Source organism: Eurytemora carolleeae, unplaced genomic scaffold (assembly GCF_000591075.1).
Source record: "Eurytemora carolleeae unplaced genomic scaffold, Eaff_2.0 scaffold11, whole genome shotgun sequence".
Taxonomy (NCBI): Eukaryota; Metazoa; Arthropoda; class Copepoda; order Calanoida; family Temoridae; genus Eurytemora; species Eurytemora carolleeae.
Window position 1 is genome coordinate 545,577 of NW_019396030.1, and position 16,856 is coordinate 562,432.

General features: G+C 31.1%; 1 protein-coding gene across 2 annotated transcripts; it reads right to left on the minus strand.

Moving 5' to 3' along the window:
• Window positions 1-798: 798 nt before the first annotated feature.
• On the minus strand, window positions 799-11,586 carry LOC111695560 (nucleolin). 2 transcript variants are annotated; one of them, XM_023464935.1, is made up of 12 exons: window positions 11,308-11,586; window positions 10,024-10,061; window positions 9,308-9,370; window positions 8,260-8,296; window positions 6,280-6,351; window positions 4,910-5,022; window positions 4,526-4,726; window positions 4,368-4,465; window positions 3,343-3,425; window positions 2,025-2,155; window positions 1,329-1,493; window positions 799-954 (listed from the first exon to the last, which is right to left on the minus strand). In XM_023464935.1, the coding sequence occupies exons 1-12, from the start codon at window positions 11,437-11,439 to the stop codon at window positions 909-911; spliced, it is 1,179 nt and encodes a 392-aa protein (XP_023320703.1). In that variant the 5' UTR covers window positions 11,440-11,586; the 3' UTR covers window positions 799-908. The 2 variants fall into 2 exon arrangements, with proteins under 2 accessions (XP_023320703.1, XP_023320695.1); XM_023464927.1 differs by having other exon boundaries at window positions 2,025-2,161; window positions 11,308-11,585.
• Window positions 11,587-16,856: the final 5,270 nt, after the last annotated feature.

Below are 16,856 nucleotides of genomic sequence, written 5' to 3' on the forward strand. Positions count from 1 at the left end.
ACAAACGAAATTAAAATCTTAAAACTTTTTCTAAGTTACTTTGAAAATTGTATATGATAAAATAACGCGAGCAAAATGTGTATTATCCCTTCTACGTGGTTTTGATTAACCATATTCATATAAATGGTACCCGAAAGTTGAATTGGCCGGTGTCTAAAAAAAATGCGTGTAAATGTATAAATTGTAATGATATTTTTTTAAATACATAAATTCAATAAGGCTAGTATCTAGCCATCCCTTTATATGTCCTGATTTCCTCCAGGATCCTCCTGGGCATTCTGTGGTCCAAGTCGGGTCCCATCACCTGAAGGGTGTTGAAAAAAAAACTTCATACTTTTTTCTCTCAAAGGATTAATTTTTACCTGATTATGTTGAAATCAATATCACAATGTCTCTAGGATGGCAGGACTAATTGGTTAAAGAATTATTAGATTTGATCAATCCTGCTCTGAATGCTGGCTCTTTATATTTATTATTCTTGTGTCTCTCTTTAAAACCAGCCAGTGCAGTGACTTAATACTTGTTGATCGGGATTTACTATAAAATAGTGGTCGGAGAGGGTAAACAGAAAATTCAAAATACATTTTAGAAAGCTATCAATCTCAGCTTTTATTCAGTGTCTATGAATATATATATATATAGTTTGATACAGTTTTAAAAATAATTTTTTTACATTTATACTAGTAAACCCTCTAATATTTTTAAGGTTCATTAGTTTCTCTTTCAGTGAATCAACTCATCTTACCAGGCAGGGTATTAGCTATTTCAAAAGAAATTTCATGGTCTATCTATTCCATACAAAATTTATACATTTATTTAATAATCTAAAGTGTTAAAACGTGTCATAACAGTATAATGTCATTTTTAGAAACATATATTGTAAAAATAGGTTGGATTATATTTCTATGTTATATTGGACACAAATGCTGCAAGGAATATGTGTTTCTTTGTTTCCTAAACCAGAATATGTTTTGCAAAAATAAAACCATTTCTTGAACACGGACAAAGAGAAGGTGTTATCCTCAATCTTCATTCACGGTAATATTCAGCAATTCTACAGTAGTGTTCAGTTATGCCGTGCAGATTTTCTTTTTAAATCTTTTAAAAGGTTGCAATTTGCTTGCAATATGTCTAGCCTAATTAGTAGATAGTAAGATAAATAATTCCCAGTTAACACAATATTTCTACTTCTATTAATCTGCATAAAAACTATTTATCACTGCGTATAAAATTGCCCCTTTGGTTTAGGTTTTAATCAATATTACAGGTCAAATAAGCGACGAGTAGGTTTAAAAAGTAAAATATAATAGTTCGAACATATTCTGCACCTAGGACTACGAGGAGATGTTGCTCCCTCCCTCCCTACTGGTACAGCTGAGGGAGATGTAATCAAGAATCCATTGGAAGATGGTGTTGGCCACAGTATAGGGAGGTCCCTTTTATCCCGCCTTCCTTCCATACCTCGACCATGCCCGTTGGAATCAAACCGTTGTCTAGAATATTATGTTACTTTTGACTTTATTTGGAAAAAGATCGTTTCTTTAATGAATAAATAAATTAATTTTTAATAATAAATTCGGTTATCTGTTTTTAATTTATGATCATAGTTATTCCAAAAAAATCTATTTTAATACATATTCTTAAATTAATATAACCTCTTGATTTTAATCATTTTGATTTAATTAGTGATACTAAAGATGAAAAAATAAAGATATTTCCAAACTTTTAAAAAGAAAAAATTCTTAAACCTTTTGAATATATAACCGCCATAAAATTTGAAAATGTATATTTTTATTAAAAAAATGATCTACTGCATTATAGAACAAACAAAAATGTATAAAATAGAACATTTATTTATGAAGGTTTTGTCGATTGTTATTTAGTATTCAAGATATATATATTTATTTATTTTCTTTATATTTTTCCTGGTTTCATGTTTGCGTGCGCTAATTCTTTTTTTCACTGATGACAATATTTTTTAATGTATTTTTATGTATTTTGGAAAGTAATAAAGTATTTTATACCTATGAGTACCTCCATACATAGAGCTATCTGTTAGTCTGGTTGTAAGTGAGCTTGTATCAAACTTGGTGATGGGGAGCTGAGGTTTACCACATAGAACCAGAGCTTCATGGATATCTTGTAGATCAAGATCCTTCTCCTCAATATTATTAATCAATATTTTAATCCTTTTACTATTATTTTCCTTCCTTTTCCCGACTGGTTTTGAACCGGGAGACTTAAGTCTAATCGATCTGAGACTACTTTATGGTCCTTGCTGGACATTAAACATTTAATTATCATTGTAATGAACTTATCAAACTACGAGATTGGACTATTATAGTTTCCCTGCAAAGGAATTGAGTCTTTGCCACAAACTCTGATTTTCTAATCCCTTTATCTTTGCAACTTGAAGGTGTAATCCTAAGATATTTCAAACAATGACTTCTGTTAAATTAAATAATCTAAGTTTGAAATATCAAAGCTTTATACCATCAGGTTGCTCAGTTATAGGTATAAGAAAATTTGAGTTTGGGGCAAAAACTCAATTCCTTTGTAATCAATGATTTAGAACGAAGCTGGCGTATAAATAAGATTTAACTCAAAAAAATTTTTCAAAAAAAACATTTATTCTTTAAAAAACACCATGCTTGACTTCGTCTTCGAGTCAATGGATTGGGCACAATAGATTTATCTCGTTGTACTTTAAATGGTCTTTAATGGATCCAGTTTTCTGTTGCCAAGTGGGATGCAATCCATCTGATTTCTGTTTCATAGGATTTGTATATTATATTCTGCAGTTCTATATATAAACCGACTATTATTCGTATAGATTTTGATAGGGTTTGGCCAAAATATTTTACATATTCTCAGGAGGCAAATATTGCAGGAACCAAGAAATATTTATACCAAGAAGCTCTGAAGATAAATGTACATAAATATAGTAATAATTACATTCTTTTCCTACAAAATGTAAATAGACTCACACAGAAAACTAAGACATAGTTTGATTATATTTTTGTTAAAAACGTAGTAAACTTCTATTTAAGCCAAAAGGAGGCTCCTTCTCTTCTACTCATTTCACCACACACGTTAAGAAAATATTTTGAATATTTTTAAAGGTGGATCAAAGGAAAGCCCTTTTTATCCCATAGCTTGAGAAAAAGGGATAATGATAAATATTTTTGATAATTTTCCATACTCTATGAGAATTTCTGAATAAAATCATTATGCAGAATAATAACCGCGGAGTGAACACACAATGAAAGAGAACAGATATCATCATGTGTTTGGTTCTTTTATTACAGCCAGGTTCTTTTTTATTTATAAAACAAATTTTACCTCAGAAATTTGCTGCACGTAGTTATTCCACTCTTTGAAGTTCATCCATGCATTGTTTTTACTCATTTTTTTGAAAAGAATGGCTAGAGTTTTACACAGTTAATACTTAATTTTAGTACAACATTATATAATGAAACTTTATAAAAATAAAACAGTGAGACCCTCTTTGTCATTATTATTAGGTATATATTCGAACAATATGGTATTTCATATTATATAAAGTTTCTGTTTTAAAACTAACCAAACATAATGGAGTTTTGATCATTTTATCTATCTCAAAACCATGATATCTCTTTAAAAACTTTCTTTGAGAGTTTGTAGTTTTTTTGTTCAACTGAAATATGATGTTATGATAAAGATAAGAAAGGTTTCGCTTTATCTTTACAAAAACACAAAAAGGAGAATAATTCAAAAAATCTAAATAATCTTACATTGGAATTATTTCTTAAATTGTATATTTAAGGATTTAAAGAATTATTGATATTATTATCTGTAACACTAATCAGATGTAAATAAAAATGCTTTTAAATTTTGATTATGAACCTGTCAGATATAAAGAATGAGCTCCTAACTATGAAAAATATTAATTTAAATGTTTAGATATCCCTTTGTTTGTTAGATAACTGAAAACTTTGGATGCAGGTTTTCCATATATATATAAAAGAAGCAAAATAGCCTATATATCAAATATTATTGTCATTTGCGAACATTTTATAGATTTTTAATACTGTATTCATTCAACTTGTCAATATTTCACAGGAAAATGTTTTCAAAAAACAGGTTCACAATCATATTTATCAAAAAATAAGAACTTTTTGATACTTTTGACTCAGATATTTAAAGACAAAGGACTTTTCACCTTCCATTATTAGTTGGATCCAGTAACTTGCATCAATAAATTAATAAATAGGTGTCTCTTTCATTTCACTTTAAAATTAATATAAGAGTGGCCATACAAAAGTTGAATGTTTTGAAATTTGAACATTTTTTTCCCTTTGATCATTTGTTGACTATAACTGTGGTTCCTGTGTCTACAGTTGTAATATTTCTCCCATCCACAACCCGAGCCTGCTTCAACCACTTGTCAGATTGAGTCAGCGTTATATGTTTACCCTTCCCCCGTCTGATTTAAACAATAATATAACAAACAAATGTCTAAGTTTTCAATATTATTATATTTAACCTGTCTCCGAGCCGAGAAAAGATTTTGAATTGATCTCGCAAGTGATGCAACACTCCGGTTTTAGCTGGGGGGAACGATGAAGGGTAAGACCCTGAACTTGATCTTGATCCCATTGATCCGTTTGAAGGATATTTATTTTCTGTTCTTGCTCCACCAGGTTTAGATAAACCTGACAGTTTTCTCACCTTCTCCACTGTTTCTCTAAAAGATCTAAATTCAAAATTCCAAAAAAAAGATAAGTATAACATAAGAAAGAACTGGTTTGAAAATAGTCAAACAAAAATTTGTTTGAAGTGGAATTGTTTCAAACATTTAAGTTTTAATTTACTTTTATAAACTATCTAAAACTTTATTCTTGGAAGCTTTGTTTTATTTTGAATATTCCTTTTGATCCCAAGAACTGTTGATGCCTCCTCTGTAGAAACCTGTATTGGACCGTTTATTGCGGAGTCTATTATAGAAAATAATGCTGCTTGTCTATCCTTCATTATTGTCGACTGAAAAAGATATATAATAGGACTATGATTAATGATCAGTTTTTACTAGAGTTTCCATTTTTGAATTATCAATTTCTTTGCGGATTTTTAAAATGATTTAAATGCAAAATAATACAACACTAATGTCCACCTTAACCTTGAGTATGAGGATAATTCATGCATGTTTGTTTATTGATGAAAAAATGTTCGTTTGTTAAAAAACTGGAAAAGAAAGATGAACATCGCTTCAGATGAAAAAAGTGAAAAATATGAATAATACTTTTTTCCTCTCTTTTACTATTTACTTTAATTATTATCAAAATTCAACGTATTTAACATCTCAAAAGACTATTTATTACTTATTATAATATTACAGAATCTGAACCTCAGCATAAAGTTGTAAACTGGAACAATAAAGTAAGTTTTGAAAAAAAAAAGTAGGTTTGAGTCGGGGTAAAGAATAGAAATATTTAAATTACTAAAATGGAATCTAAAAAGTGTATTTCTAATCTATCTAAAAATATACAGCAATGAGCTCTGTATAGTCTACACGTAGTGTGCCACTTACAATTGAGTAAGTAAGATCGAGCAAGTGAGTAAGTGAGAGATCAAGTGAGTAAGTGAGAGAGCAAGTGAGTGAGTGAGATTGCAAGTGAGAGAGTAAGTGAGTAAGTGAGAGAGCAAATGAGTGAGTTAGAGAGCAAGTGAGATCGAGCAAGTGAGTAAGTGAGAGAGCAAGTGAGTGAGTGAGAGAGCAAGTAAGTGAGTGAGGGAGTCAATGAATGATTGATTGAGAGAGGGAGGGAGTAAATTTGTAAGAACGAAAGGGAATAGATTTATCTTTTATCTTGTTTTCTCTTATGATATATCTTAATCATTCCAACTTAGTTCATATTACTTTATAAAGGTCATTTTTAGGAGATTAGGCTATACGAAATAATCAAATTACCTACTTTTTTATTTTTTTTTAAACATAATTATCTTAAAATTCTTCTTTCTCCTTCAATCTTATTTTTAAAATAAACCCATCTGACCCCATTAATTCTTAAAATCATTATATTTAATTGTATTATATTACTCGTCATCCACAACTTCCTTCGATCACAATTGTTCTATTAAGTTTTCTATGATTCAGAATGGTGGAAAGTTAAATTTGAATATATTTATGAATTTAGAATCTAATATAATATCTTACTACTCACTGTTTATACATACATAGTACACATATATATGTTATTATGGAAATAAAAAATGCCAAAGCAAAAAATGAAAACCAACCTTTCTGTTAGCGCTGATAAGTCCTAAATTATGTTTGATGTTTTTGCAGATCTTTTTGTAGATTTCATTTTTCTGCCATTTTCAACAGATTTTATAATAGTTTCACACATTTTTATGAATCTGTTTCAAGTTCACATCAAAGATATACAGAGTCCCCCCCACTAAACTTTTACAAACTCAAACAATAAATATTACAAACACAAGCATTTTCAAACCTGCATTTCTTTCGAGGGTTGAAAAAACTAAACTGCATCCAATTCTGAATCAGCAACTTAAAGTTCAATATCTTGACCAACACTATAGTATTAAGTCTGCAGATTCAGACAAGGATTTGAGTCTTTGTCAAAACTTCTCATTTTTGCAACCCAATGGCGCGCAGACCTTAATTAATTCAAACTATAAATAATCTTAGTTTAAAATATCAAAGATTTACAACATCTGGTTGCAAAGATATTGTGTTATTAAAATTGGAGTTTGCGACAACGACTCAATTACTTTGCCGAAACTTAGAGTATGCCGAAATTATCGTATCATCAATCTAATGGCCGGAACAGAACTCGGTTCTTAGTTACTAGGATAGTTTAAACTTCAAATTCTTCAAGTTGAACATGACATATAAGAGACGTGGTCGAACCATTTTTACATAGTGCAACGACTTCTCGCAATTTATTAAATACGGTCTATGGTTGCATAAATATAAGGATTAGAAAATTAGATTTTGAGATGAGTAATCAGGTACTTTTGTATAATCTTTTGAAAAGATCGTCGTTCTTTTCTACTTATAAGTTTACTTCTCTCACAAACGAATAGAAAGAACAGAGCATTTAACTATTAAAAGGACAAATTAATTTTTAAATTAAAAAAGCATCTCTGATATCATTGGATAGAAACAGAACGCATGCCGCAAAATCACAATATTTTAATCACAATCATTGCAGTTTTAAGCAAGTTTTCACAGTTCTTTTGTCCGAAAACATTTTTCCTATGAGTCAGAATACCACTGTAGGTGACAATAAATGCTATATATCAAAACTTAACTAATCATTTTTAAAGAATTAAAACTAAAGAAAGTTAAATTTTTGAAAATGCTTGAAGCTCATCTAATATAATGAAAAAAACTGAAACCTTTATAAACTTGAGACCTACTACATGTGTAGAAATACAAAACTCGACTCAAGTATAAAATAAAACGCTGGGCTGCATGCTTTCTTAGAACGTTAAATATCGCTTTTATTACGTTCGGCGATATTGTGTTTTGTCGCCAATTTAGTGAAAATGGAACCAAAAACAATTTTCTAATTTCTATATCTTTGCAACCTGATGTCGTAAAAGTTATGACATTAAGAAGTTTATAATACAGTTTATATAAGAGCCCTGAATACTAATACACTTTTATTTGAGGTTTCCAATTACTTTGAGCGATATTGCACCTGACGATGTGCAATGTTGGATTTTTAGCGAAACTATAATATTGTACTAAATATTGTACTAGTTTCATATTTATAGTTATTCTCTTATTGTCACACTGTTTTCCAGAGATATTAGTTAGTATTTTGATTGGATGACTTGAAAACATTTAAGTAATAGTTTATTGTTACTTTCGTAAGAGAGGACAAATTATGAACAAATTACATCGAGTTGTCCAGAAATAGTGAAACTTTTATCATTTACTCTCAGACAAATTAGTATCAAAGGAAATTTAAACCCTCGAGGGATTCAATGATAAACCCGAGGGCGTGGCGAAAAAATAAAAAAAAATTTCAATATGTATAGTCTAAATTTCGACAATTCTTATTTTCTTTATTTTCTTTGCACAATCTCGCTTAAATAATAAAAATTGCGTTTAAAACCCTACTTTTATCTAAATCGGACCGGGAATGTTTGAAATTTGATAAAGTGAAAAGTTTCAATTTCATGAAAGTTAATTCCAAAAGATTGATCGATGTTTTGGTTTGAATTTTTTTTTATGAAATCTGTTTCCTTGTTCTGTTCAGTTTCTTGCCATTTCTCTCCGTCCCTGAATTTGTCATTCAAATTACTGTTATTCTTCTCGTTAAGGTTTTAGCAAATATCAATGTAAAAACTTTTATTCTTGTTGGAATACGATATATCAAGGGGTCATCAGCTCACTTCATTCTTTATTTGGATTATCCAGGCATCGAAAATATTCTACTTTAAATTAAAAAAAAAAAAATTTTCGCGATATTTAGTATTTATTTTACCGTCGACAAAAACTATAATAAAACAAGATAATTAGACATTTTCAGTCAAGTTTTTATACCACTGTCTGATGAAAAGAAGATTTCACAATTCTTTATGAACTAAAACCTACTTCTTCAAATCAAATTAACATTGATTTTTCAAACAATTGCTTAATTTCAAACTGTTAATTCTGTGAGATCAAATCGTCTAAGTTTGAAATTTCAAAGATTTACATTATCAAGTTTAAAAGATATAGGGGTTAGAAAATACCAATTTGTGGCAAAAACTCAATTCCTTTCTTATTCCTGTATACAAAGGAGTTGAGCTTTTGCCACAAATTCTGATTTTTTAATCCCTGTATCTCTGCAACCCGTTCTTGTAGACCTTTGACATTTCAAACTAAGAATTCTGACAGATCAAATATTCTAAGTTTGAAATATAAAAGGTTTACAGCAGCCGGTTACAAAGATAAATTGATTTGAAAATTGGAGTTTGTGGCAAAAACTCAACTCCTTTGCAACATGATCTAATGATGTTTCAAACCGATTTATTTGATTATTTGCCAATCGGAAACCAAGAATTTTTTCCTTAAACCAACGAAAGAAAAGAGAAAGCAACATTCGAAATCAATAAATCAAGCAGATTGTCCGTGAAATTCAAAAGTTCCTATTGTGGATATCGAGATCTGTGGATCGGGGTTATGGGTATCCAAAAAAAGTTCCAAACTTACATAAATATGTATTTTAAAAAGAGCAACAAATTTGTTTGACTTGACCAGTAACATTTAAAGAATTTCAAGATTGAAAAAGAAAAAAAAAATTATTACCTTCCTGAGTAAACTGTTTCTCTTTCTCTCCTCTCATACGATGTTTGAAAAAATCTCTCTTTCCTTCAATTAAATTCAGAGTAAAAATGATATTTGAAAATTTGCAATTGCACATATATAAATAGAGCTTGCGGAATACTTTAAACTTCGAGCTAATAAAATTACGCAAACTGAATAAATTCATATTGCAAAAGTCTAGATGTCATTTGTTTCTAATCAGTACAGCAATGTAGCCAAGAGCTTGGGTTCTTAACTCACATTTTCATCTTAGTTACCTAAATTTTCCCCAGAACTGTTCCTTTATTTAATATTTATTCTATTTACATTTTAAAGATTTTGTTATTAAATATATCAAATGTATAAACTGTGCAGTGTACAGTATTGCCGTACTGCTTAAGCGATGTTTCGTATTAAGATTGAAGTGTAAGGCCCCTCAATGAACAATGCAAATACATATATTCAATAGTTGAGAATTGTATTGTGTTCCCGTAAAAAAATCTTTATCTTTAAACATTAATGCATGGCTAGGAAACGATCGATCTGATGGATATGCCACCCTTCCTATTACTCTGGGGGGTAAAACTAATTCTTTCCTTGTTGTTTTAAACTTTTTTTGTATTGTCTGGGAGGATAAAACAACATTAAAGAGATTTATATTTTACATTTCTTGCATAACCGAACCAACCTTCAGTATAAGAGACTTTCTCCCATTTTACCTGTCAAATTTAGCTTCAGAATATCTTGCATCTTCTTTCTTCAAAATAATAAAATATAAAAATCGATAAAATAATAAACAAATTATATGGTGGCATTTCACAAAAATGGCTTTCTTAAAGGGAGTGTCGCGAAAATGAAAGAGGGTATAGATTTACGTTTTCATTTTTCGCGAACACATCCTTTAAAGGGAGGAACAAGCTAGGCTTTGAGATTAAATTGAGAGTGCAGTATTTATTGTAAAATAAAATATCAGTATTCATTTGATACCTGTAAACGTTTTTTACATTTTAAAATTGCTACATAAGATTGAAAGAAACGAAAAATTAGCTCTCACCATAGATAATATAGAAAACTTTATAAATCATTTGTTTCTGTAAAATTGTACCAATATCCCAAATATTTAACATAGATTTCTCTAAAGCGACATTTAAAGTTTTTTGATGAAATCTGCGAATAATGGAAGTGAGTTTTTGCCACAAACTCACCTTTTCTAATCCTTATTTCTTTGCAACCTGATAATTGAAAATTAAATTCGATTCGATCTAACAGAATTCATAGTTTGAAATATCAAAGGTCTACGACATTGGGTTGCAAAGATATAGAGACTAACAAATAAGAGTTTGTGGGAAAGACTCAATTCATTTTTAAAAAAATTTAAAAATCAAGATAATGATGAGAAAAAAAAATCAATTCTAACATTGATTTAATATTATCGATAATTTCCTTTGATGAAATATGTTCCTTAAAACTGAATTAGTTCATTGCAGAACCTATTTTATGATTTTCGTTAAAATTATCAAACAATTGGTAAATACGCTTCACGGGGCGGACTCCCTCTACAAATCTTTCTGGCGAAATGTTAAGAAATGCTTTCACGCTCTTACGCAGTAATCATATAACGTAGTTAATCCTAATATTCTAATCCTAATTTCCAAAACCATACCCAGCCTGTCACTTACTCTCCACTAAAAGCTTGTTTTCTTTCGGCCAGGGATACTTCAGATCACAGCAGTACAAATCGAAAGTTTATTTTAGTTTGCAGTCCTTCACGTATATTGCAATTTTCTCAATTTGTATGGACGCTAAATTATTCGGTATGAGACGTCTTTAACAATTTTCTCCTTATAGACGCAACAGATAGAAGTAAGATTAGTAGCGATCAAAAGCGCTTTTTTATCGCAATAAGCCTATACCCCCTTTCATTTTTCGCGAACACTCCCTTTAAGGAGACAGGATATTATGAATACAAGGGTTCTGTAGCTTTTTGATTAAAAAACAAATACTTTTTCTGTGTGTTGATTATCATCCTCTGTTTCTTCTTCATCCTCTTCATCTTCCACGTCCTCTTCCTCTTCCTCTTCTTCAGTATCTTCTTCTGATTTTTCTTCAGGTAATTCTCTCCTTCGATCCGACATCTTTAAAACTTGTTTAAAACAACAAAATATTCAATAGATTTGTTCAAATAAGGAGATATATATTTAGACCTATCACATGATTTTATGCATCTTTTATAATAAATGTGTAACTTTTTGTCTTTCTTTCCTTGCATCAATGTTGCAACTAAAGGAGGAATGGTTTTGAGGTTGTGCTCGGTCTATTGATTATTCTTATCGAATCCATCTTTATACAAATAGGACTGAACTATAATCAGCCTAAATCTCCTTTACAACACAATCCTTGCCCTAGTTTCCATTTTACACTATGTTAATTTACTTTTACTTTATATTAATAAGTCGATACATAAACTCTTCTTTTTATGGCCGGAGTTTGGTAACTTATAATTTGTATTTAACAATTTGGTTACCTCACAACTTTGTAACCAAACATTCCAGTAAACTTCAGATTTTGTATCCCGCCAACTTATGAAACTTAACTGTCATTGTGGAAACGTGGCAATTTGGAAACAGACCGATTTGGTAGCTACATTTGCTACAAAAAATTCTACATTTGGTATCGAAAAATTTACAAAGGAATTGAGTTTTTGTCACAAACTCAGATTTTCTAAACCCAATATCTCTGCAACTGGATAGTGTAAAACTACCAGTATTCATAGTTTGAAACATCTAAGGTCTACGCCATTGGGCTGCAAAGTTATAACGATATTTTGTGGCAATGACTCAATTCCTTTTCAAGGGAAAAATTACAATTTAGAAACCAAAAACATACTTTGTACACTAATATTTGTACACTAATATTTGTACACTAATATTTGTACACTAATCTTTTTTCTTCATTTATGTTATGTACAGCTACAAAAGGAATTGTTTACTTGCCAAATATGAAAGTTTTCAAATGCATTTTTCAAACTTTGATTATTTGATCTAATATGCAGTTTACGATTAGATTTTGAAATAAAAAGGAACAGAGGTACAGAGTTCAGCAGATCTGTGTGTTAAATGGGGGGAAGAGATGGAGCGATGGTTTGGGATAAACAGTTCAACCTCTATCAATAAAAGGTTTACGACATCAGGTTAGAAAGATATAAGGATCAGAAAAATAGAGCACGAAATGATTAATTAGTTTCTTTCCCGAAAAATATAAATACGTATATATATATATCTACATTATAAAACAAGACATTTGTATATATATGTTCCTAATAGCCGGCCAAACAGTTGAACCTAATGGGCTGACATTTTTTCGAGGATTATCAGCGATATTATCAATGATCTATCTCTCCGTCATAAGCCTGGAGCTTATGATAGTAATCCCAAGTACTTGTTCTTCTCTTATATCTCCAGTGCTCTATAACGTGTGGAGAGATTATCAATGATAGCTGAGATAAACAAGCTGGAGCTTAAGAGTTGTTTGTACTTCAGAGTAACTTTGAATAGTTTGTTTCTGATCCTGCCTAACAAAGCCATATGACCTGGATATTTGAGATGACCAAGAATGGGTTGGATTACAAGAATCCTACTGGAGCTGAAGCTTATGCTGTATTCAAGAACCTCTGAGGGTTCCAGAGCTCTGGAGAGAGTTAGTTCCTGAGATCTAAACCAAGATCTCCCAGATCCAAACCCAAGTCTGCTTTCAAGATCCAGGAGTCTGATGATGATACTAGTGCTGAAGTCTTTGCAACGTATCACAACAAGCAATAGTAAACGGCTTAATCTGAAGTTTCCATGCCCTATTGGTGATCACAAGCATGAACTGAATACTTGTGCGGCATTCTTCTCAATGAGTCCTGCAGAGAGATGGAACAAATAGATAAAGACAAGTTATATTATTTCTGTGTGTATCCTAAGGATGTGTGTACTACCCGGATATGCAGTCGTGAAAGCTCTATTCCTGAAACCTTGAAATGTCATGGTTGCGCCCCCTGGGCTACTTCCAAGAACCTTGCTCCGTTCAGTATTCTGTTCTGCAGAGATCTGAGGTCAAGGAGATCATGATTGATGATGATTGATGATTGATGATGATTGATGATGATTGATGATTGATGATTGATGATGATTGATGATTGATGAAGCTCTACCATTTTTGATTAGACTGATACGACTTTTTGACCTCGTAGCTCCTACAGTTTTGATTTCACTGGTACGAATTTGTTAACTCGTTGCTCCTCTAGTTTTGATTTTACTGGTACGACTTTGTGACCTCGTAGCTCCCCTAGTATTGATTTTTTGGGGACCACTGTATCATAAGATTTTTTTGGTAACCACAGTACCAACAGATTTTTTTGGGGGAAACTATCAAAAGATTTTTTGGGGGACTATTAAATCAATAGATTATTTTGGGGACCACTGCATCAAAAGATTTGTTTCTGTACCATTGTATCAAAAGATTTTTTTGGGGACCACTGTATCAAGAGTTTTTTTGGGGGGACCACAGTATTCTCAGACTTTTTCTGGGACTACTTTATCAAAAGATTTTTTTGGGGGACCACTGTATCAAAAGTTTTTTTTCGGGACCACTGTATCAACAGATTTTTTGGGGACCACTATATCAAAAGATTTTTTTGAGAGACCACTGTATCAAAAGATTACTGTGGGGACCAGCTTAGAAAACGCAACCGGAGAGAGTAGTACCCATATGTCTGCCAGGTCTGTGACCTTCGATATGCTGCACTTCAAGATGTTGCCAGGCATCAAGCCTCAGCCCATCCAGGTACGAGAATACTCAAAGGATTAAATCCAATCAGAGCCAGACTTCAAAATCCATGAGATCTTGTCTCTAATTTTTTAAGCCCTTTATCTTTACAACCTGATGTCTTAGACCCTTTCAAACTATAAATTCTCTTGGATCAAACAGACAAAATTTAAAATATAAAAGTGTGCAAAGAAAATAAGCTGAGCAAATTTGAGTGTGTGGCAAGATCTCAGTTTCTTTGTTTCAGTTATACAAAAGCATTTATCACACATTGGTGTGGGAAGATAGCATTTTTTTTCTCACATTTTAGCACCAACCATTGCTGAAGCTAGGAGGTTTGAGCAAACCACGGCCCTTGTAGACATGGTTGTGTCAGCAACCAGAATCCAGGTTCTGGACGCGTCCATCCAACCGGTTCACTGATTGTCAAGATCTCCTCTACTCTCAGAAGAAAAAGGCCTTTTATTACCTGAGAACCGGGATCCAGAATCAGGAGGATGTCACTGAATCCATCCTTGGCATTTTGAACACCAGACTGGACCAGGAACTCACCAGTTTTGCCCGGTATTTTCATTAAAAAGAATCCAGAAAAAAAACCTCCAATCCCTGTGCTATTTGGCGGCAAGTAGCCAAGCTCAGGTGATCGCATGAAACATCACAGTTATTATACAATTATATAACAACCATAGAGTAATAAAACGAAGAGGTAAAGCTAACCTCAGATGTACACAACCGACCACCCTATTAATTAATTAATAGAGAGGTCGGTTGTGTACATCACGATATGTTTAAGAATCTAACACTGGTATAGAGTTTGATCGTATTTCTTTGGGGTAATAAAATGTAGATAATTGAAAATTAGAATCGATAATTAGATAGACACTTAATACAGAATATGGATAGTTCAGTTGTTTGTTTATGTTATAAAAAGTATGACCAAATTTTGATATCGTTTGTGAAAAATTCTTCTTGTAAAAAAGTAAGTTTTTTAGTTTAGAAATATTATTTTATTTAATCCTCTATATCTTACCATTTTTATCAAATCTCTTAAATCAAAATCTACACAAATAATAAGACCCCAAAAAGGAAACTCGGAAGTTTCGTTCAACGATACTCTTTTAAATTTCGGGCTCTGGTCAGTTGCGTACATCTGAGCTAAGCTTCACCTCTTCGTTTTATTACTTTATGATAACAACTTATTTTTAATAGCCGGGAGAAGATCCGAATGCTCGAATTCTTCTTTTAAAAAATGAAAATAAAATAATATGAAAAAAATGTATAATACAACTTAGTTTTAACAGCCTGGAGAAGATCCGATTGCCGGAAGTCTTCTTTTTAAAATGCATAAAAGAATTATATGAAACCTCATTTCTTACTCTGCACTTGAAAATATTACGAAAAACATTTAATCTAAAGAATTAAAATTGAAAGGGGAAAATGTTTAATCCCTGTGCTATTTGCTAAACTCCGGTGATTACATGAAACATCACATTTTTTATGCAATTTTAAAATAAGTAGAAATTGTAATTGAAAGAGAATTCCAATCCCTGTACTATTTGCGGACAAGTAGCTATGCTCTGATGTTCACATAAATATCACATTTGTTATACAGAATTGTAAAAGTAAGCGTCATCAGGCAACATATTTTCAACGTTTTTCATCATACATTTTTTTTAAATCTTTATAAAATACAGAAAGATACCGTCATCTATAAATGTAGGATTTCATAAGATTGAACTTTAACATTTCCCCTGTAATAGGAAGATGGCAAGGGATAATCATATACTTTAAGCTTAAACATAATCTGCATGAAGTTCACAAGTGAAGGAAATCAGGAAAATCATGAAGTTCTATTTCAAGAAATCTTTGAGAAAAGAAAAAAATGGAGTTGCGGAGTACTTAACAATAATTAGAAACCCAATTAAAATATTGTTTTTTTTTCATTAATAAATGGTTAAGCCCACCATGTTGTACATTCTTTATAAAACTATTCTTACAGCTTCGTCAGATTTAGAATTTGTTTCTTTCTAGTTGGATAATGTATAAAGATTTTAGATATTGGTTTACCATTTAATTTAACTGTGTCTACTGTCTAGTACTCTCCGTTCAGTTAACAAATAAGCTTTTTAAAGTAAAAAGAAATAAAAACATGGCTATTTTTACTGTTTTTTCCCTATAATTTTTCGTTTTTGGCCTTTCATTCCAAGTTAATTCACTTATCACATGAACAGAGGCACATTGGATGTTAAATTTCTATCATGCATATGAATATAAATAGAAATTGCTTGTGAGAAAAAATAACAGTTTTTCTGAGTAAAATTTTTAAATTGAAGCACATAAAAATATTTTTGGACAAAAAAGTTTTGTATATGATAATGGATTTTTTGAAAATTCAAAAGCTTTAATTGTTTATCGTAATAAATTTTATTTACCCTTCATTTAAAGAGGGGCGTGCCCTACTCACAACGGTACTCTTTAAAACCTTTGTCTGATCAATAATTTGAAAGATATCGTCGTTTTGCTAGCTTGGAAAATGTTTGAATTCTGACCATTTTTGCCAGTTCCTTTTACTTTTAAAGTTAAAATATCGTGATCATTTTTTTAATAATACAAAGCTTATAGGGGCCCTCTATGAACTAAATATTACGTCTACAGTTCCTTGGACCATGGACAAAGGCTTAAAAACTATTTTCTAAATTTTGATTCATAATTTTGGTTCATAATCAAAATAACGTCTACAAAA